This window comes from Manis javanica, chromosome 2 (genome assembly GCF_040802235.1).
Source record: "Manis javanica isolate MJ-LG chromosome 2, MJ_LKY, whole genome shotgun sequence".
Lineage (NCBI taxonomy): Eukaryota > Metazoa > Chordata > Mammalia > Pholidota > Manidae > Manis > Manis javanica.
The window spans coordinates 4,088,966-4,111,415 of record NC_133157.1 but is presented as its reverse complement, the minus strand read 5'-3'; the positions used below and the strand labels follow the sequence as shown (position 1 = coordinate 4,111,415).

The window sequence follows — 22,450 nt, the reverse complement described above, 5'->3', positions numbered from 1 at the left end:
CACACACATACCCCCAAGAAATTAAAAACAGTTCATTTTGAGGTACGTACTGTAGAGTTCATTTCTCCCCCATGCACATCTGTTCAATCAGGAAGTCTTTATGCAGCAGTTGATTTAGAAGAGCTAAACATCATAAAATCAGCAATTCAACTAATTATGTCAAACACTGTCTACACAGTATTAAGGCAATAAAGTATCATCTGAATTTGAAAATGTTTTGTACCTTTTTGGTCTTTTCAGGATTGTAATTGTATACAATCTGGCTGCAAGTCACCATATCATCCAAATATGACTCTGGTTCTAACTTGGTCCTTAAATATTAAGAATAAATAGAAATTACTGAACTGAAGGAAAAAAAATGGAAGAAAACCCTATTAGGTCGGTCACAAGAGACTTCCTTATGGAGCTTATTTTAAAATCCTGACACATTAATTGAACTAACCTTACAGAGCTGTTCCGTATACTCTGGATTTCTCTGTTGTAGCTCACATTGTTGATAATGGTTTGAAAGGCCTCAATAGGATCAATAAGCTGACCCCAGACCTTAGAGCCAAGGCGATCCAGAATCACCATGAAGCAGTGTAACGCTGGCCAGAAGGGATCCATGCTATCATCTGCAATGCAATACAACGCCACCAGAGGACAAAACCATTAGAAAAAGGCACTCAAGTACATCGGGAACGAAGCTTTCTTTATCTGGGCAGCAGCAGAACTGAAGGCAGAGCAGTAAGTACTCCAAAGTAAAGCACTGCCAGCTATGGGTTTTTAAAAGCTGGAAAATTTTTAAAAATTTTTTCAGTTAATACCATATGCCTTGGTAAGAAATGTTTAATGGGGAACATACTGAGATAGTCTTTGTAAACTCAACCTTCTCATCCTGTTTGCCACATGTGAAGACTTTCCTAATCAGCTCCTTGGTTTCTCCCAGAACTTTTTTAGATCCTTCAATAAGCAACAGTGGAGAATAGAAGGAAAAAGGGAAAGAGAAAGAAAAACCTGCATTTACAGATCTAAACAAAGCCCATGATAAAAGAAATTCTGGTTTAGCACGATCCTGAATTGTGTTATTTGGCTATTTGGCTGCTACAAAAGACTAATATCCCTCAGCTAACAGGTAAGCAGAGATACACACTCTTCATCCACCCATACTTCAACATGGCTTTGTTGTTTCCTAATTTTCCTTCAACTGGCAGGAACTCTTATTACCCCCACAAACTTTTACCTCCAGTCCTTTCCCTCTTCTCTGTCAGATATGCCAGAATATACCAACCTGCTCCAAGACCTTCAATTGCTCCTTAATGTCTTCCAAGAGAATTCAAAGTCCTCAGTTAAGCCCTTACAAGATCTTACTCTCTGTCTCTTTCCCACACTCCCACAATCACACCCTATCTACAGCAAAGACAGAATGCCTTTACTATTACACCACCTATCAAAATCCTATCCATCCTTAAGTCCAGCTCAAACGCCTCCTTGTGTACCAAACATTCCTGGTCATCTACTCTTCCACCACACTCCTGCGAAGCAAGTGTTCTCGCTCACTCAGTTAACTGATACAGTTATTTAGTCACCCTACGACTTTCTGCTTTATTTCCCTCAGGGCTCTTAGATACCACTTTTTTTTAAAACTATAGTCATTTGTCTAGACCTTCTCATATGCTCTTCTTAAACCTGTACTGCAGCTGACACTGTCATATGTCTAGTAAGCTCTCAAATAAGGAAGAAAGCTGTTAGGTGAAGACAACTATGAAAGGTTTCTTAAAGAAGTGACTCATATTTTGAAGTCTGTTAGGGAAGCTGCATTAACAGAGAGGGCAGAATAATATGTGCAACACACAAGGAAAGGAATGAACAATTTATGTAGCAAATGCCAGTTAACAAATAAGTGATAAACTGAATCAGGAATAATCTACAAGAAAATATATGATCAAAGAGAGTAACATTTACATATTTCTTTTATAATCTCCCATATATGAGTTTATATCTATAATGAAATTACCTAAGAGATGTGAATGTGGGGAAAAAAACCTATTTGTCCTGTTTTCATAGGATCTGGCATGCTTGGTTTTTGACTCATTCCTTCATTTAAAAAGTTAAGATTAGAAACACTTCTTTAAGTACAGATACTCCCTGATCAGCTTGATACAACCATGGGCAAAAGAAAGTTGGGTCTAGTAATAAACACAAATACAAGTTTTACACCTTATTTTCTAGACTACCTGAGTAACACTGTCCAAGAGGATGCCCTGTGGTGATGGAAATGCCGTCTGTGCACTGGTTACTGCAGGAGCCGCCAGGCACACATGGCTACCGTACACCTACAGCGTTGCTTGATTGGACTGAAAAAGTGAGTACTGTATTTTATTCTAATTAATTTATATAGCCACATTTGGCAAGCAGTCACCATGTTGGACAGTGGAACCCTAGAGAACCAAAATAAAATGAAAGACCAGGAAAAAGGGGGACAGCAGGACAGATGAAGCTCTCTCCACAATATAAGTTCCAAGTCATTACAGAAATTTCTCTCCTGTAAGTTGTAGTCTTGATTCTACCACTAACTGGATATTTCAACATGAGAAAGTAAAATATTTCCCTGGGCTTCAAACTCACCTTTTGTGAAAGTAAGGTGTTAAACTTTAAAAGTACCTTCTGACCTAAAATTCTGAATTTGTGACCTAAACTGTAAAAGGTTCCCCTTCTTTTCTCCACACCGTGCACCCAAATTCTTGCAATGACACTAATATTCAAAAAGTGCATCATCATCACAGTACTCAAAACTACTCAGCAAGTTAAGTTTATTACCGTCTGACTGCCTCTCCATGGTGTGAAGTATTGACTGCATAAAGTCATTCTGTTTGTCTGACCCCAGCAACAGTGAATCCATGGCTTGCTCCTCAAGAATGGTCAGCAACATGCAAATACCTGTAAGACCATTTACAGTTTCTGTGAATTGATTAAGTAACACCCTTCTAATTCCTTCTCTGGTTTAGCTGGCAAAAGAGTAACAAGGCAGGAAGATAAAGCAAAACAGTATCTACTCTCTCAAACACTTAAATCCTAGATACTCATATACAACTGCTCTCAAGTTACAGGACTTCAAACTGACTCCAAAATAAAAAGGGAAAATGGTATAAACTTAGAAGTTTCTAAGATGACTACCATACAATTTGTATTTCCTCAAATCTAAGATGCCTTCAATTTTGAGATCACTATATTTCAAGTACCAAACACGGCCAAATATGACACAAGACTGTAAGATTTAGAATCTATGAAGTAGGGTAGAACTTCTGAGTCAGTACAGAACTTGTTGAAAAGCAAAGCTAATATATCTTTGTACCAGGAAATATTTTACAGATGGGAAAAGAGTTATTAAACTTTTTAAAAAACAGATCAAACCCTACTAAAGTCAACTGCTATACTAGTATTTACATTATTATTGCTTTAAATAAAAGATCTGCCACACTTGAAAACATACCTCTTACACAGACAGTTTCTAAGATAAATGATGTTTAAAAAACAAGATGTTTAATGGTTAAGACAATTTAATGATAGAAGAACTGGGAACTATTAAATCCTATATTTAGCATTTTGATCAGATTACCAAATCACTTCCATTACAGAATACTCCTAAGAACTACAGGACAACACTGTACTTGTGGGGAATAATACTCACCTAACCAATAGTTTTTGTAGTTGGTAGTATCATACATGTGTGAGGGCAGAAGAATCAGTTTCCCTTTCTTGAGGACAGAAGAAGTATAAATGTCTGGACTTTCTAAAAGCCCCAACTCAATGACTTTAAAAAGGCAAGTTAAAACCTCCTGTAAGTCATAATAATCATCTCTGTCCACTTTCCCCAAGTTCCTTGCGGTCAGGATAGCCCAACGCCGAACCTAAAAGCATAACACATTCTTTACTTCATTCTACAAACAACTGTCTACGTACAGCAAGAACCTGCATTAAGAAAATAAGATTCTCTGTACAGATTTTAAAAGGCACAAGATAACTAATCAATGGCATAATTGGGCCTTATTTGATCCTAATTTGAGCACACTAACCCTAATAAAGCATTTAAGTGAAAATCATTTCATTTAAAATTTGACTAGATATATGATACTAAGGAATTATTATTTTAGGTGTGATGGTATTTTTTTTAAGTCTTTATTTTTAGAGACATACTGGATGAAATGCTCTGCTAAGATTCCTCTATGTTGGTAACTGATGAAGCTCAGTGATGGATATATAGAGGTTCTTTATACCATTTTACTTTTGTATATGCCTGTGACTTTCTGTAACAAGAAGTTTAAAAGAGGATAGAAAAAATGAAAGAGGAACCTCAAAAGAAATCAAAGACCACCTCTAAATGGCAATACAGCATAGAGAAATGAGTTAAATTTCTTGTGGGCTGCAAATTAAATTCACTGATCACAACCAGCCTTAAAAAATGAAATAAAATAGAACAGAAAATTATTAGAAAACATCCTTCATAATAAGTATTGTTTTGGTGTTTATGTGACATACACATATACATATATATGCTCAATGGAAAACATTTTTTACTGTAGGTTATGGTCCCAAAAGTGTGAAAAACATAGAACAGACAAAAGAACGGGCTCTATGTCAACACAAGTAATGGATTTTAAACTATTAAAAGAAAATACAGGAATCTATGAATCCATACTAAAAATAGAAAAATGGGAGAAGGGGAAAGGCTCTTGATTGCAGCACAGTCTTACAGTACAACCAGTGACAAGTGCTGAAATGTGGGGAGCTCTGGACTTGGAAAATTATTATACAATCTTAGGAAAACTGGCAAGCAGCATCAGCTAACACTAAATTTAGAAGAAAATGTGGTGAGGAACAGAGCACCTACATGATCTTGAAGTATTTTAGAAATAGAAATCTATACCATGAAGAAACGGGACACCACCTCAACTAGATAATCAAAATTAACATCACCATGAGGGGCCAAAGGATAGACTGGGCCTCTGATTATGATGCTGTGAGGAGCAACTACTACCACTCATGTAGTGCCCCAGCTGGGAATGCATAGCCTGAACCTAACCAAGAGAAAACACCACAGAAACCCCAAATGAGGCATGTTCTATTTTTGTTCCAAGGGCAGGGGCAGAAATTATATTCTTCAGAAATGTTAATTGTCATTAAAGACAAAGAAAAGCTGAGGAAGTGTTCTGGATCAAGGGAGACTGAAGCACTGTAACTAAATGTAAGACCTGATCTTGATCTGGAGAAAGGGGAAAATTAAACTCTCAGAGAACCCTGGCTCATGTGGTGTCATGGACAATGGACATCCCTGCATCAACGTTAAATTCACTTATGTTTTTAATATTATGGTGAGGAAAAAGTATATCATTCTTCTTAGGAAATACTGTAACATATTTAGGGGCAAAGAGCCACAATGCATGCAGTCTACTCTCAAATGGTTAAATAAAAGTATGCAGCTAATTGAAAGCAAATGATAAAGCAAATGGAGTGAAACATTAACAACTGGTGAATATGGGTAAAGGATATACAAATGTTTTCTACTTTTGTTCTTGAAGAATTTTCTGAAAGTTTTGAACTATTAAAAAATAAAAGGCGCAGGGACTGTGGAACCGGGCTACCTGTACACACATCCCCAGCCACCATACACCGGCTTGTGGGAGTGGACAAGTCTCTTGACTCACTTTCCTCATCTATAGAATGTGGACATTACTTACCTCATAGGTGTTATAAGGTTTAATGAGTTAGCATATAGAAACTACTCAAAACTGTACCTTAAATATAGTAAAACTGAATATTCATATCACTAAGAGTCTTACCCAGAACTATCTCATGTAACACTTAGAAATGTCCAAACAATGTGAAAAGGCTCACATTTTGACTGCATGAAGATTGGTGGTGGTAAAGCACCTTGGCTGTCTGAAAGGTCTTTATTTCTCTTCAGTTACTTGGGCACTTGATTCTAGATCAGTTACCTTTTTTTTTTTAGCCCAAGGAAGATATTGTTTCACTCTGTTCTGGGTTTTGTTTTTGTGGCTGGGAAGCTGAAACTGCAGCCCCTTCATAAGTAGCTTTTTCTCTGGACCTCCTGGGAGCATCACCACCCAGAGCATTACTGCCGTGTGTGTAGATGTGGGCATCTCATTTCTCCACCTCAGGATCTGTTCTGCGTGCTTCTTTTTGCCTCCTGTTGATTTTTGAAAAATAACCCACCACTGACACCTCTTCATCATTCCCCCTATTCTCTCCTCCTAGATCACAGAGTGAACCTTTTAGATCTCACTGCATCCTGTTCTGTCTCTTAACATACTCTGTCTTTGGCTGTCTGAAATGCAATCTAAGTAATCTGTTCAACTGTCTTCCAAGTTTGATTTTTTCCTTAGCCACACCTAATGGCCGTTCGATCCATCTAAGTTCTTAATTTTGTAATGCTTTTTTTTCATTTCTCCATATTCTATTTGAACCTTTAAACAATATTCCTGGCCTTTTGATAGTGGGTTTTCAGGTTCTACTTTTTCTCAAGCACTTTATATTCTGTATCTGTTACTTTTAATAAAGGAGTTCTTTGAGGATATTTCTTTTTTCCATTCTCATTCACAGGGGCTTTTCTGTTTTTTTAAATTTTGACAACTTCAGTTGAGATATATCTGTGGGAATCTGGCAAGGATTCTGCTGAGCATGTCTCTCTCTGGAAATGATTTGCAATGGTTTCTGCAAGATGCTCCAGTCACAGTTACCAAGCAAGCAGGAAAACAGGAACATCTAATTCTTCTGAAGACAGGCCTGTGACTGCAGTTTTCAGGGAAGCCTTTCTTTCCCATACAGATTCCAGGATAGACAGATTTCTGTGCTCTCCCTTCACCCATGAATTATTTTCTACAACACCTTTGACTGAGGGTGTAGCCCATCAGAGATCAGATTTATACTAGAACCTTGATTCTAGCTTCCTCCCCAAAGCCTGTTTCACCATGCACCTGTCACACCACAGTTTTAGGTGTAACTCTGGCTAACACTCTCTGGGTAGCTGTGGCTTCACTGTCCATCTTCCACTCTGGTGTCCAGCCTCCTCTCCCTTACACTTGGCCTATGTGGATAAGCATATAAATCCTGTCATATTTTACCTGGCATTTCTAGGTTTTGTAGCAGCAGTATTTTTCAGTTTATATGGCTACTAGAGTGTCAGAAATTGAAGTCTTTTGCTGGCCTCTTTGGATCAGAGTTAGGGAGCAAGAACTCAATTAGACCAACTATAATCTTTCATTAATGACACAGTTTCATCTTTGGTCCATGCATAGTCCACTTTTAAATCTCAGTTTTTATTATTAATGCAACAAGCATCCATAAACTCACGGCCACAACATACATCTAACTATGTATATGATTCCCTTCCCCTCCCATCCCTATCCTTCCCATCTGAAGTAACCATCATCCTGAATCCCATGTTCTTCATTTCCTTGCTTTTTCAGTTACTGCATCTCCTATATTCCTAAAAAGTATTCCTTTTATTTTAAACTTCATAAAAAGAGTTTTCTCCTTAAATGTAATCTGTGGAGACTTTATTTCATGTAATACTATATTACTAAGATTCATCCACTTTGTTTCAAGTTGGTAGTTTGTTAAGATCATTACATAACATTTCAGCGTGTGACTACACTTTGGTTTATTCATTGACTCTCCCTTTGGTGGACATTTGTGCTGTTTCCAGGTTTTTTTAATTCTCAGTAGTGTGCTATGGAATTTCTTCTATATGCCCCCAGTCATATATGTCAACAGTTTCTCTTTTACATATATATCAAGGAATGACATTGCTGGATCACAGGATACATGAATGTTCAAATTCAAATGATAATACCAAACTGTTGTCCAAAGTTGTAGCACCAATTCACACTTTTACCAGTAATAATGAGTGATCTTGCAGATCCATATCCTCTGTAATACCTGTAGTCTCAAACGATCATACAAATATAAAATAGCACTTCCCTGTGGTCTTATCATTTATCTTGTCATTGATATCAGACATCCTTTCATATGATTATTAGCCAGACATAGGTACTTTCTCTTCTGGGAAATGCTTGTTCAGCTCTTTGTCCATTTTTCTTAGTACTGTTCACATCACCCAATTTTTAACTTATCTTTTCACCTTTCAAAAGGTGTCTTTCCATAAACCAGAGTTCTTAATTTTGATATGGAGAAGTTTATCAACCTTCCTTTTATAACCAATGCTTTATTTTTAAGAAATCTTTCCTTGCCCTACAATCTGAACAATATATACCTGTTTTCTGCCAAGAATTTGGCAATTTTGTTTTTGACATTTAATCTAATGTTTTTAAATATATGATGTGAGGTAGGAACCCAATTTCTTTTTCCACACATATATCTTTCTATTGTTTTCTTTTCCAATCCTTTTCCCCATTGATCTTATAGAATATTTCTATCAAATGCCAAAGATCTAAACAGGAGTTAGCTATTTGAGCTCTTTAGTCTCCATTGGCCAGTCTGTCTGTATACCACCAGTATCACATTGTCTTACCAGAGCTAGAGCTGCAGGTAAGCCCTGTTTATCAATTTAGTCTACTCTTCTTCAGCAATGTCCCAGCTCCTTCCCCTTCCATGTAAGTTTTTAGAGCCATATTAACATGTTATATTAAAACCCTGTTGGAATTTATTTAGCGCTGAATCTTACAAGCCAGTTGGGAGCAAACTGGTACCCTTCTTATCCATGGACACCTAAAGTCTCTTTCATATGTCAATTAAATTTTATGATTTTCCTGGAGAGGTCACATTATCTTTGTTAGATTTATGCTTAGGTATTTAGTATTTTTTTTTCTTTTTTTTTTCCGTGGGGGGAGGTGCACCGTTCCCGGAAGTACTGCAATACCAGGTCGATGCGTGGAGTGGACAGAGCAAGCTCCTAATCCATCTCCCTGCTCCAAAAATCCATTTAATACATTGTCCTCGGATAGAGGACGTATCAGATATTAAACTGATAAGAACAGATACTACACTTGATCTTAGCCAAAAGGCCGAGAAGCGATTTTTTTAATCTACTATAAATGCAAACTTTTTAATTGTTGGCTGCTTGTGTACAGAAATATAACTAATGGTTTATTCATTGACTCTCCCTTTGGTGGGCATTTGTGCTGTTTCCAGGTTTTTTTAATTCTCAGTAGTGTGCTATGGAATTTCTTCTATATGCCCCCAGTCATATATGTCAACAGTTTATAAGTACATTTCATATGTACTTAATTTGTTGAACTATTTCTCCTAACTTGTACATTTTTCAGGGTTTCCTATGTAAATCTTTTTGCAAATAATGGCATTTAAAATTTTCCTTTCAAAAGTTATGTCTTTAATTTCTTTACTACATTGATGAGAACCCCTTAAACACTCTACAGAAGTACTGGTAGTAAGCATCCCTTTATCTGGTCCCAACTATAAAGGAAATGCTTCACTTAAAGTCACTTTGGATAATGTTTACTCTAGGATTTTTATAGATACTATTCACCAGATTATGGAATTCCCTTCCTAATTCGCTAAGAATTCCTAATCATGGATGGATGTTGAATTTTATCAAATGTTTTTTCTGCCATCTATTCAAACAATATGTGTTTTCTGCTTTAACCTGATAATATGGTGAAATTATATTTGTGGATTTTTTTTTTTTTTTTTTTTTTACTTTCCTGTATATTTATTTGCAGCTTCATGTGAATCTGTTAGTCCATTTTTGGGTTCTGTAATTCCACTGCTGTTTTGTTCCTTCAGTTTTTCCTTTGTTCCTATACTCCTCAGATGAGTGAAATCATTTGGTATTTCTCTTTCTCCGCTTGGCTTATTTCACTGAGCATAATACTCTCTAGCTCCATCCACGATGCTGCAAATGGTTGGATTTTTCCACTTCTTATAGCCGAGTAGTATTCCATTGTGTATATGTACCACATCTTCTTTATCCATTCATCTACCGATGGACATTTAGGTTGCTTCCAATTCTTGGCTATTGTAAATAGTGCTGCGATAAACATAGGGGTGCATCTGTCTTTCTCAAACTTGATTGCTGCGTTCTTAGGGAAAATTCCTAGGAGTGGAATTCCTGGGTCAAATGGTAGGTCTGTTTTGAGCATTTTGATGAACCTCCATACTGCTTTCCACAATCGTTGAACTAATTTACATTCCCACCAGCAGTGTAGGAGGGTTCCCCTTTCTCCACAGCCTTGCCAACATTTGTTGTTGTTTGTCTTTTGGATGGCAGCCATCCTTACTGGTGTGAGGTGATAGCTCATTGTAGTTTTAATTTGCATTTCTCTGATAATTAGCGATGTGGAGCATCTTTTCATGTGTCTGTTGGCCATCTGTATTTCTTTTTTAGAGAACTGTCTGTTCAGTTCCTCTGCCCATTTTTTAATTGGGTTATTTGTTTTTTGTTTGTTGAGGTGTGTGAGCTCTTTATATATTCTGGACGTCAAGCCTTTATCGGATCTGTCATTTTCAAATATATTCTCCCATACTGTAGGGTTCCTTTTTGTTCTATTGATGGTGTCTTTCGCTGTACAGAAGCTTTTCAGCTTAATGTAGTCCCACTTGCTCATTTTTGCTGTTGTTTTCCTTGCCCGGGGAGATATGTTCAAGAAGAGGTCACTCATGTTTATGTCTAAGAGGTTTTTGCCTATGTTTTTTTCCAAGAGTTTAATGGTTTCATGCCTTACATTCAGGTCTTTGATCCATTTTGAGTTTACCTTTGTATATGGGGTTAGACAATGGTCCAGTTTCATTCTCCTACATGTAGCTGTCCAGTTTTGCCAGCACCATCTGTTGAAGAGACTGTCATTTTGCCATTGTATGTCCATGGCTCCTTTATCAAATATTAATTGACCATATATGTTTGGGTTAATTTCTGGAGTCTCTAATCTGTTCCACTGGTCTGTGGCTCTGTTCTTGTGCCAGTACCAAATTGTCTTGATTACTATGGCTTTGTAGTAGAGCTTGAAGTTGGGGAGTGAGATCCCCCCTACTTTATTCTTCTTTTTCAGGATTGCTTTGGCTATTCGGGGTCTTTGGTGTTTCCATATGAATTTTTGAATTATTTGTTCCAATTCATTGAAGAATGTTGCTGGTAATTTGAGAGGGATTGCATCAAATCTGTATATTGCTTTGGGCAGGATGGCCATTTTGACGATATTAATTCTTCCTAGCCACGAGCATGGGATGAGTTTCCATCTGTTAGTGTCCCCTTTAATTTCTCTTAAGAGTGACTTGTAGTTTTCAGAGTATAAGTCTTTCACTTCTTTGGTTAGGTTTATTCCTAGGTATTTTATTCTTTTTGATGCAATGGTGAATGGAATTGTTTTCCTGATTTCTCTTTCTATTGATTCGTTGTTAGTGTATAGGAAAGCTACAGATTTCTGTGTGTTAATTTTGTATCCTGCAACTTTGCTATATTCCGATATCAGTTCTAGTAGTTTTGGAGTGGAGTCTTTAGGGTTTTTTATGTACAGTATCATATCATCTGCAAATAGTGACAGTTTAACTTCTTCTTTACCAATCTGGATTCCTTGTATTTCTTTGTTTTGTCTGATTGCCGTGGCTAGGACCTCCAGTACTATGTTAAATAACAGTGGGGAGAGTGGGCATCCCTGTCTGGTTCCCGATCTCAGTGGAAATGCTTTCAGCTTCTCGCTGTTCAGTATAATGCTGGCTGTGGGTTTATCATATATGGCCTTTATTATGTTGAGGTACTTGCCCTCTATTCCCATTTTGCTGAGAGTTTTTATCATGAATGGATGTTGAATTTTGTCAAATGCTTTTTCAGCATCTATGGAGATGATCATGTGGTTTTTGTCTTTCTTTTTGTTGATGTGGTGGATGATGTTGATGGATTTTCGAATGTTGTACCATCCTTGCATCCCTGGGATGAATCCCACTTGGTCATGGTGTATGATCCTTTTGATATACTGTTGAATTCTGTTTGCTAATATTTTATTGAGTATTTTTGCATCTACATTCATCAGGGATATTGGTCTGTAATTTTCTTTTTTGGTGGGGTCTTTGCCTGGTTTTGGTATTAGGGTGATGTTGGCCTCATAGAATGAGTTTGGGAGTATTCCCTCTTCTTCTATTTTGTGGAACACTTTAAGGAGAATGGGTATTATGTCTTCTCTGTGTGTCTGATAAAATTCCGAGGTAAATCCGTCCGGCCCCGGGGTTTTGTTCTTGGGTAGTTTTTTGATTACTGTTTCAATTTCTTTGCTTGTAATTGGTTTGTTTAACTTTTGTGTTTCTTCCTTGGTCAGTCTTGGGAGGTTGTATTTTTCTAGGAAGTTGTCCATTTCTTCTAGGTTTTCCAGCTTGTTGGCATATAGGTTTTCATAGTAGTCTTTAATAATTCTTTGTATTTCTGTGGAGTCTGTTGTGATTTTTCCATTCTCATTTCTGATTATGTTGATTTGTGTTGACTCTCTTTTTCTCTTAATAAGTTGGGCTAGAGGCTTATCTATTTTGTTTATTTTCTCAAAGAACCAGTTCTTGGTTTCGTTGATTTTTGCTATTGTTTTATTCTCAATTTTGTTTATTTCTTCTCTGATCTTTATTATGTCCCTCCTTCTGCTGAATTTAGGCCTCCTTTGTTCTTCTTTTTCCAGTTTTAATAATTGTGATGTTAGACTATTCATTTGGGATTGTTCTTCCTTCTTCAAGTGTGCCTGGATTGCTATATACTTTCCTCTTAAGACTGCTTTCGCTGCATCCCACAGAAGTTGGGGCTTAGTGTTGTTGTTGTCATTTGTTTCTATATATTCCTTGATCTCTATTTTGATTTGTTCATTGATCCATTGATTATTTAGTAGCATGTTGTTAAGCCTCCATGTGTTTGTGAGCCTTTTTGTTTTCTTTGTAGAATTTATTTCTACTTTCATACCTTTGTGGTCTGAAAAATTGGTTGGTAGAATTTCAATATTTTGGAATTTACTGAGGCTCTTTCTGTGAGCTAGTATGTGGTCTATTCTGGAGAATGTTCCATGTGCACTTGAGAAAAATGTATATCCTGTTGCTTTTGGATGTAGAGTTCTATAGATGTCTATTAGGTCCATCTGTTCTAGTGTGTTGTTCAGTGCCTGTGTGTCTTTCCTTATTTTCTGCCCGGTGGATCTATCCTTTGGGGTGAGTGGTGTGTTGAAGTCTCCTACAATGAATGCATTGCAGTCTATTTCCCTCTTTAGTTCTGTTAGTATTTGTTTCACATATGCTGGTGCTCCTGTATTGGGTGCATATATATTTATAATAGTTATATCCTCTTGTTGGATTGAGCCCTTTATCATTATGTAGTGTCCTTCTTTATCTCTTGTTACTTTCTTTGTTTTGAAGTCTATTTTGTCTGATATTAGTACTGCAACCCCTGCTTTCTTCTCACTGTTGTTTGCCTGAAATATGTTTTTCCATCCCTTGACTTTTAGTCTGTGCTTGTCTTTGGGTTTAAGGTGAGCTTCTTGTAAGCAGCATATAGATGGGTCTTGCTTTTTTATCCATTCTATTACTCTGTGTCTTTTGATTGGTGCATTCAGTCCATTTACATTTAGGGTGATTATTGAGAGATATGTACTTATTGCCATTGCAGGCTTTAGATTCGTGGTTACCAAAGGTTCAAGGTTAGCTTCTTTAGTATCTTACTGCCTAACTTAGCTCGCTTATTGAGCTGTTATATACACTGTCTGGAGATTCTTTTCTTCTCTCCCTTCTTATTCCTCCTCCTCCATTCTTCATATGTTGTGTGTTTTGTTCTGTGCTCTTTTTAGGAGTGCTCCCATCTAGAGTAGTCCCTGTAGGATGCCCTGTAGAGGTGGTTTGTGGGAAGCAAATTCCCTCAGCTTTTGCTTGTCTGGGAATTGTTTAATCCCGCCATCATATTTAAATGATAGTCTTGCTGGATACAGTATCCTTGATTCATGGTTGTTCTGTTTCATTGCATTAAGTATATCATGCCATTCTCTTCTGGCCTGTAGGGTTTCTGTTGAGAAGTCTGATGTTAGCCTGATGGGTTTTCCTTTATAGGTGACCTTTTTCTCTCTAGCTGCCTTTAAAACTCTTTCCTTGTCCTTGATCCTTGCCATTTTAATTACTATGTGTCTTGGTGTTGCCCTCCTTGGATCCTTTCTGTTGGGGGTTCTGTGTATTTCCGTGGTCTGTTCGATTATTTCCTCCCCCAGTTTGGGGAAGTTTTCAGCAATTATTTCTTCAAAGAGACTTTCTATCCCTTTTCCTCCTTCTTCTTCTTCTGGTATCCCTGTAATACGAATATTATTCCTTTTGGCTTGGTCACATAGTTCTCTTAGTGTTGTTTCATTCCTGGAGATCCTTTTATCTCTCTCTCTGTCAGCTTCTATATGTTCCTGTTCTCTGGCTTCTATTCCTTCAATGGCCTCTTGCATCTTATCCATTCTGCTTATAAATCCTTCCAGGGATTGTTTCACTTCTGTGATCTCCTTCCTGACATCTGTGATCTCCTTCCGGACTTCATCCCACTGCTCTTGCATTTTTCTCTGCATCTCATCCCATTGCTCTTGCATTTTTCTCTGCATCTCTGTCAGCATGTTCATGATTTTTATTTTGAATTCTTTTTCAGGAGGACTGGTTAGGTCTGTCTCCTTCTCAGGTGTTGTCTCTGTGATCTTTGTCTGCCTGTAGTTTTGCCTTTTCATGGTGATAGAGATAGTTTGCAGAGCTGGCACGAGTGACCGCTGGAAGAGCTTCCCTTCTTGTTGGTTTGTGGCCTTCCTCTCCTGGGAGAATAGCGACCTCTAGTTGCTTGTTCTGGGAAGCTGTGCACAAACAGGGCTTCTGCTTCCTGCCCAGTTGCTTTGGGGTTTATCTCCACTGTTGCTGTGGGCTTGGCCTGGCTGGGGCTGTTCCTCCAAAATGGTGGAGCCCCGTGGGAGGGGGAGCGGCCAGAAGGCTATTTATCTCCATAAGGGGCCTCTGTGCTCCCTGTTGCCCAGGGGGTTAGAGTGCCCAGAGATCCCCAGATTCCCTGCCTCTGGTCTAAGTGTCCTGTCCTGCCCCTTTAAGACTTCCAATATTTGTGGATTTTTTACTGTTTTGCTTAGGAGTTTTGTATCTATTATTAATATTAACTTTTTTTGTTTAATGTGTTAGGTGTCTTGTTTTTGTTCTGGCTTCATATAGTAAACTTAGAGGAGTACTGTTTTTCTGCAAGGAGATGCATAAAATTAGGGTAATCTATGCTACCAAGTGTGGTAGAACCCCTAGCAAGTGTAGCAGAACTCTCTATAAAGCCATCTGAGCCTGATGTTTTTATTGTGGGAAGATTTACCAATGGTTCAATTTACTTAACAGTAATAATATCCACTTAGTTCTACTAAGTTACATTTTTCTAGGAATTATCTATTTCATCTAAGTGCCTACAACTGCTGGTAGGTATTTGTTAATAACATTCTATCATTCAGATAATCTCCACAAAGGATCATCTCTTCCTTTTCACTCATGTTTCTTCTACTTCCCTAATGCTTTTTGCCAGAAATTTGCCCATTCTGTTAGTATTTTTTTTGTTCTCTATTTTACGCTTTTTGTGTACTTCTACGAGTTTCACTATTTTTTAATTACCTCCTTTCTACTTCCTTCAGTCTTATCCCATTGTTCTCTAGCTTCTTAAGAGAAATAATCAGAGGATTTCTCCTTTTCCGTATCACTTTAAGACAGACATTTCTCTCCAATCACCTTTTGCTACATCCTGTAATTTAAATAACATTTTCATTATACTGAAAATATTCTAACTGTTCTTTTATGATTGTTTTAGCATGTGTTAATTTTGAAATGTGTAAACTCATTTACCTTTTTCTTAACTTCTATCTAAATTATATTATGATCAGAAATCACTGTATTACCAAATCCTTGAAATGTGTTGAAACTCTCATCATGGACTAGGTATGTCCTCATTCTGGTAATGTTTAATGCATATCAGAAAAGGTGGTTAGATGCACTCACATACATGTCCATCAGGTCATGGTCGTAAACTATCTTATATAGTCATTTCGTATCTCTGCTGGGTTTTTTGTCTACTGACTCATCAGTACCAAAGAGAAGTATGCTGGAGTCTCTGATGACAATAATGAATTTATCTATTTCTCCTTGCAGTTCTACCATAACTGCATCATCCTTTTTGAGGTTATTTTAATCAGTATATTATTAAAATAATTACATAGTCTTGACAACTTCATTACCATTTAATAACCTTATCCACCCTTGTCCAAAGGCCCATCTTATTGGATATCACATCACTATAGCTTCACTGGGTTAGTATCAGCCTCTTAGTTCTTTTTTCAACCCTTACATTCACCTTTCTGTGCCCTTATGTTTTAGGGATGTCTCCTAAAAACAAAAACTACTTAGATTTTATTTCTTTTATAATCAACCTATCTTTGTCTTTTTAACTGACAAATTCAGTGCACTTACATTAAATATTAATACCTCAAACCTGTTTACACATATGAACCATTTTTTTCTATTTCTTTTAAAGCATTTCTTACTTTTTAAAATAAGTTCATATCTATCTCTGCCCTCAACAGGATGAAAATCTAGCAAGCATGCTCTCACATCTTGGGCCTCCTTTCCTGTCAACTAATACCATCATGTTAGTATTACCTATTCCAAGTTATTACTGATATATTCACTCTCTTTGAACTTAGCTTTTTTTAAAAATAAACTGCCACAGTAGTTTGTCAACTTTATGTATCTCTTACATATCCTGGATTACTCTCTTATTTATGTACTTCCTTCAGTGTAGGTCTAACGTTAGCAACTCAGGTCTCCCAATCTGTGGTCACTTGAGGGATACTGCAGACTCAGTCACCAAGCTGCAAGTGCTTGACCCAAGTCCTGGTTGCTCAGCTGGGCCTGCCCCTTCTATTGACATGCAGCTTTATAAAAGCCAGTCCCTGAGAGCACCTGGCTTATACTCTTGTCAATCTTCTTTCACAGGCATGGGAGCCCCACCTTTGTTTTAAGCATAGGCCTTGACTCTGGCACTCTGCCTCGCCTGGAGTACACTTGTAATTCCTATTACCCTACACAAAATGAACCCCCTGCTACTTATGGCCTCCAGGCCTCCAGATTTCCACATTTATCACTTGTTTGTTTCACTGCTGGTTCACAGAAACATTTACCTTTTGAGGTCTGTGATTGTACATTTTAAAATTCCTCTTTTTGAATTTTTTTCTATCATTGTTATGAGTTTGACAGAGGAGACTGAAATTCCCTGCCATCTTGACTAGAAACCCCATCACTATGGTCTTTCTTTGCTGCTTTAAAAAAAGGTCCCTTTTCTAGCCTTGTATTGGCAGAGTAGTCCTTCCCAGCTACTGGCTCAAAGTTGTAACTCAGTTCTAGACGCCCATATGCACGGGAACTACAGCACAGCCTCCCCTGCTATAGTGATCAGACCTCAAACCTCAGCAACAAGCTCAGTGTCAGCTTTCAATACTCCAGTTTTGCTCTCTGTTGCTGTTCCTGCCTATAACTAAGTCCTGTGATCCTCTTCATTTCTAGCACTTAGGAATTGAATTTCCTTGTGTCTCCCCTAATACTTTAAAAAATCTCACCCTTTAGCAAAATAATTTTTTCAAATTATGTTAACTGGTATTTCCATGTGTTTGGAGTAAGGCAGGAAAGCAAGAGAGAACAATTTTTCATTAATTCAGGTCAACATACTGAAGGAAGTTCAAATTATTTCCTTGTCTTTTAAACTAAATGATCACCTGTCAGAAATATTCCCCTACCCTCTTGGATTGCCTCTTCTTTTACCCCACAGGACCCTCTGTAATTTTGGCAAATATTTTAAACAAAACACCAAAAACATCTACTATCTATATACATAAAAATAAAATATGTCCTTCCATTGCCTAATATTCACACTCACCATTTCATTGGGATGGACCAGAAACAAATAGATCCCTGGATGTTTTTCAAAAACCTGAAAGGAGCAATTAGCTTGTTCCATCCGACACAGGGCTTCAACACATAAGTCATCTAAATAGAAAAAACAATGCAGTAAATATAAGACACAAATCTCGTCAAATTATCAAGAGTCTATAAACCTGGCTCATTTGATTGTTCTGGAAATAAATGAAAAAAACAATTTTTTTTTAAACCGAGGCATAAAAATGCTGATGTAAATGTTAGAACAATATTTACCTATCTGAAAGACTAACAGGTTGAGCACAGTGTGTTCTTATGAATTATTCTGATTCTGCTAGTATATACACCTTTTTTTTCCACACTTGGCATAATTAGGATATATCCTTAGAAGCATGGCTATAGGTCCAATCCCATTAGCATTTTACATGTTGATACTAAGTTTCTTCCCCAAAAGGCTACTACACTCTACCTTCATTTATCGAAAAACCTATTTTCTCCACCGATTTAATATGCTACCATCAAACACTGAGTTTCCCAAATAGACAAGCATAACCTCATTTTACTGTGATTCACAGATTCTGCATTTCTTACAAATTGAAGGTTTATGGCAACCCTGCATTGAGCAAGTCTATCAGCACCATTTTTCCAACAGCATTTGCTCACCTCATGTCTTTGTTTCACATTTTAGTAATTCTCACGGTATTTCAAACTTTTCCATTATTATAATACTTGTTACAGTGATCAATGATTATGACTTGCTGAAAGCTCAGATGGTTAGCATTTTTAGCAATAAAGTATCTTTTAATTGTGGTACATACACATTTTTTAGACATGCTATTGCACATTTACGAGACTAGTACAGTACAAACCTAACTTTTATGTGCACTGGGAGGCCACAAAACTTACCTGACTTGCTTTGTTGCGATATTTGCTGTACTGCCATGGTCTGGAACAAACCTGCAGTATCTCTGAAGTGTGCCTTTACTTGGTTGACTTCTGGACTCCCTACACTGTTCTGCTAGTCTCGATGGCAGCACTGTACTAATTTCTGTTGTTTCATGGGATTTTACTCATTACTCTTTCAGAAGTGACCTGAATAGACTGAGGTATTTACCCTATCAGATGAATAAACTTTAGTTTGTCAAGCTTCAAAGAATATTTAGTGACAGTGGCTGATTTAGGGAGGAGGGATAATGACTTGAAAAGCCTGAGGGGAGTTCCTGGAGTGGTGATCATGTTTAGCTTCTTGATCTGGTGTGGGCTACACAAGTGTGTTTCAGCTGGTGAAAAGTAAGTTTATATACAGAGCCGGTAGCTTACATACAGAACTGGCAGCTAGTGGATATAGGCCAGCGATGGTGCTAAACATCCTATAGTGGACAGCACAGCTCCCCACCACAAAGACTGGTCCAATACAAAATGTCAGTGTCAAGGCTGAGAAACCTTGCTAGAGACAAATTACAAAAATGAAAGTTGACTCAATGTATAAATGAATAAATATATGATTAGTCAAATATAACAAGATGTTAGCAATGAAGAGCTAACATATATATGGCATATATATGGTTTTCTCTGTGTGGTTCACTTTTCTATATGGAAACTTTACAATAAAATGTTAGAAAAAATATTAAGTACTCTAATGATATGGTTAACAAACAGATTTTTATATAAACCTAAATTCCTACAATTCTTAAAATAATAGAACAGGCATAACTTATGGGAACACCCAAGATACTCACTAACACGCTCATGCAAAAGCAGATAAGGATATTTCAGTATTTCAAGAAGAGGAACTCGAAGCTTATTTTCAAAGTCTTGGCCGGTAAAGTCAAAGAGCTGTGCCTCTCCATTGTTGTCTACTATATATAATTCATCATCATCTCCAATGTCTGCCTTCATGGATTTTTCAAAGTGATTTATGAGACGTAAGATTTCTAATTCCCATAGAACCTACAGGAAAAGAAAAGTGGGCAATGTGCTTTGTATCTTAGTATTAACAAAATATACCAGATGTGATACTCTTTCTAGAAAGCCTTTTCCTGAATATAAAAATTTAGAAGTTTAAGGAAATACTAGACATCACAGATTCACATGAACAGTCGCCAAACACGGCCACTTTTACAATATAAGACTATGACTACATACAGCAAAGGATGTTTAAACACTGCTCTTGAAGTGCTTTGCTACAATTATCTCAACATCCCTATCAACTATACCCCACTAAAAAGGAAATGAGAAGTTGAAGCTTCTTCATCAAAGGCATGAGCTAGGCCTTCTAAGTCTTCCCTTCACATTCCCGCCGTGGAGACCTACCTTAAAACAGTTTTAGCATAAAGACACTGGTGAGCTTCACAACGAGGAAGCTTTGCAAATGCACATTCTTTCTCAACAGATGCTTAACTCATCATCCCCTCCTTTCTGTATTGTATGTATCTCTGGGCTCTGTATTATTTCTCATCAGAAAAATGTAGTAAGCCAAATATTCAAAAGCACATATTTATGTTTCACTTTGGTTACCATGACTAGAAAATATGCTGTCCTTAGAGGTTTACACCATTTACCCATTACAAAATAAAGAGAAAGAGAAAGGAGAAAAAGTACTAATCAAAAAAAAAAAAGCCCAAGCCATGTCAAATACATCATAAAAAAATGAACCAAAAAAAACCTATACATCACTTCACTTCATAAAACTGTTCTTTATCAAAATGACAAAAAATGAGGGATCATAAAATTCTGCTTTAGGTTTCAATTCAATTCCCTCTGTCAATAAGCATTTACTCAGCATCCACTGTATATACACCAGGCAATGAGTTAGGTACTACAGATGTATTAGCCTTCAAAGTTTAACCCACATCATCAGTTCCTTGAATTCTTCCAACAAAGTTCAAGTTTATTTTCTTCCTTGTTAGCACGCTCTGAAAAATACTGCCTGATGTAAATTACCTCATGCAAAGATGGCAACTCATCCCTTGCTTTGTGGTATTCAGCCACACACTCTAAGCAGTAGCAGAGGTCTTCATCAGCTGTTTGAAATTCTCTGGAGCGGGTCTTGGATGCATAGCGCTTCAGAAAGTCAATGGTGGTAACACCACCCGGCGTACACCAACAACATGTGCTCATTCTGCACCTAAGACTGGAAAATAGGGCATCTAAAGACATCAGGCCTATTCTGAGTGAAAAATGGCTTCATTTCCTACTAATGAGCCTTGTCTTCAACTTAAAATGTGCCTCCAAGCATTCAGAATGTTCTGCTAGCCAGCTTTTCACTGACTAAACTCAAATCTTAAAAATTTCATCTTAAACATTTTATCTTTGACACATGAAAAAAATCTAACAAAATGAAAACACTTCATCACTACTAAACATCATAAGGCAATATACAGCCATGCTACAGAAAAGACTCAAAACTCTGCAGCAGTCATGAAAAATACACAGGCATAAAATTCTCAATGTTTCCCAAGCACAGATATTACAGTGTTGTAGTAATGTACTGGGAGTCTAGTTAAAAGCTCAGGAAATCTTCTGCACTCCCAGAAATCCTTGGAAACATAAAAATCCATAAACATTAATGCATACCAGTAAGAAACTCACACTGAGGATTTTTTTTGAGTATATATACATTAATTTGCATATGTATGAATTGCTTCTGTAAATCACTGCTCATCAATGAAATGCACCTGTAAATTTTAGTAGCTACAAATGTCAACAGCTACAAAGTCTGATACTTGTAGTTTTTGACTGTCTCCAACTTTGTTTTTATGATACCATCACAGTGAGCCTCCACCATACAAACTCAAGTGAAATGGTTAAGATAAAATAATTTCCCAAATCCTAGCAGTCTCAGACAGCAAAGTAGAAGATGGTACCTGGAAACAAAAGGAAATTCCAAGGACCAAATGTGTCAAAGGTTTGAATAACATATATGAAGCAGGTTTACCAGAACTGCAAATGGCATGAAACTGAGAAGATTAGCATAAATGATAGAGACCAAAATCCAGAAATATCTCCAACTCTAATAAGGTGTAATAAAAATAAGCTGTTATATTTTATTCCTAACTAAATGTATATAAATGCAAACAGAAAGCTTATTGTCAGTAAGCAGTGTATCATGGCTAAACAATAGGCAAATGTTTGCACTGAAATAAAAAATGATGCTGAGTGTAACTTATTCACTATGTAAGAATTTGTTCTCCATGTAAGAACTTGTTCGTTATGCTTCAGAAGATTGGAGACTGACGAAAATTAGGCTTGGGGTGGATTAATGATTGAGCACTGAGCATTGAGTCCCCTATAAAGAATTTTATTGTCGTTAACAACCATTTGATCAAAAAATAGGAGAGATGCCCTCACAAAAAAAAAAAAAAAAAAAAAAAGTACACACTTCCAATTGTAAAATAAATAAGTAACCGGGATGTAATGTATAGCATAAGGAATATAGTCAAAATATTGTAACAACTTGGTATGGTGTGATAGCTGGTACCTAGAATTATCATGTATATAAATGTTGAATCACTGTGTTGTACACCTGAAACTA

At 37.0% G+C, this 22,450-nt stretch overlaps 1 protein-coding gene and 1 non-coding gene across 7 annotated transcripts in view; both read right to left on the bottom strand.

The window, feature by feature from the left end:
* Nucleotides 1–22,450, bottom strand: part of SETX (senataxin) — an 87,385-nt gene that overhangs the window by 61,088 nt on the left and 3,847 nt on the right. For all 6 annotated transcript variants that reach the window (XM_073222371.1, XM_073222377.1, XM_073222368.1 and 3 more), the window contains 7 exons: nucleotides 20,860–21,049; nucleotides 19,656–19,866; nucleotides 17,918–18,027; nucleotides 3,671–3,890; nucleotides 2,800–2,919; nucleotides 443–614; nucleotides 224–311 (listed from right to left, as the gene is read on the bottom strand). In XM_073222371.1, the coding sequence (XP_073078472.1) occupies nucleotides 224–311; nucleotides 443–614; nucleotides 2,800–2,919; nucleotides 3,671–3,890; nucleotides 17,918–18,027; nucleotides 19,656–19,866; nucleotides 20,860–21,036 (1,098 nt within the window). In that variant the 5' untranslated portion in view covers nucleotides 21,037–21,049. The remainder of the gene's footprint in view (nucleotides 1–223; nucleotides 312–442; nucleotides 615–2,799; nucleotides 2,920–3,670; nucleotides 3,891–17,917; nucleotides 18,028–19,655; nucleotides 19,867–20,859; nucleotides 21,050–22,450) is intronic.
* LOC118970520 (U2 spliceosomal RNA) lies at nucleotides 8,845–9,035 on the bottom strand. Its single transcript, XR_005058567.2, has one exon. It is a non-coding gene; the product is annotated as a U2 spliceosomal RNA (small nuclear RNA).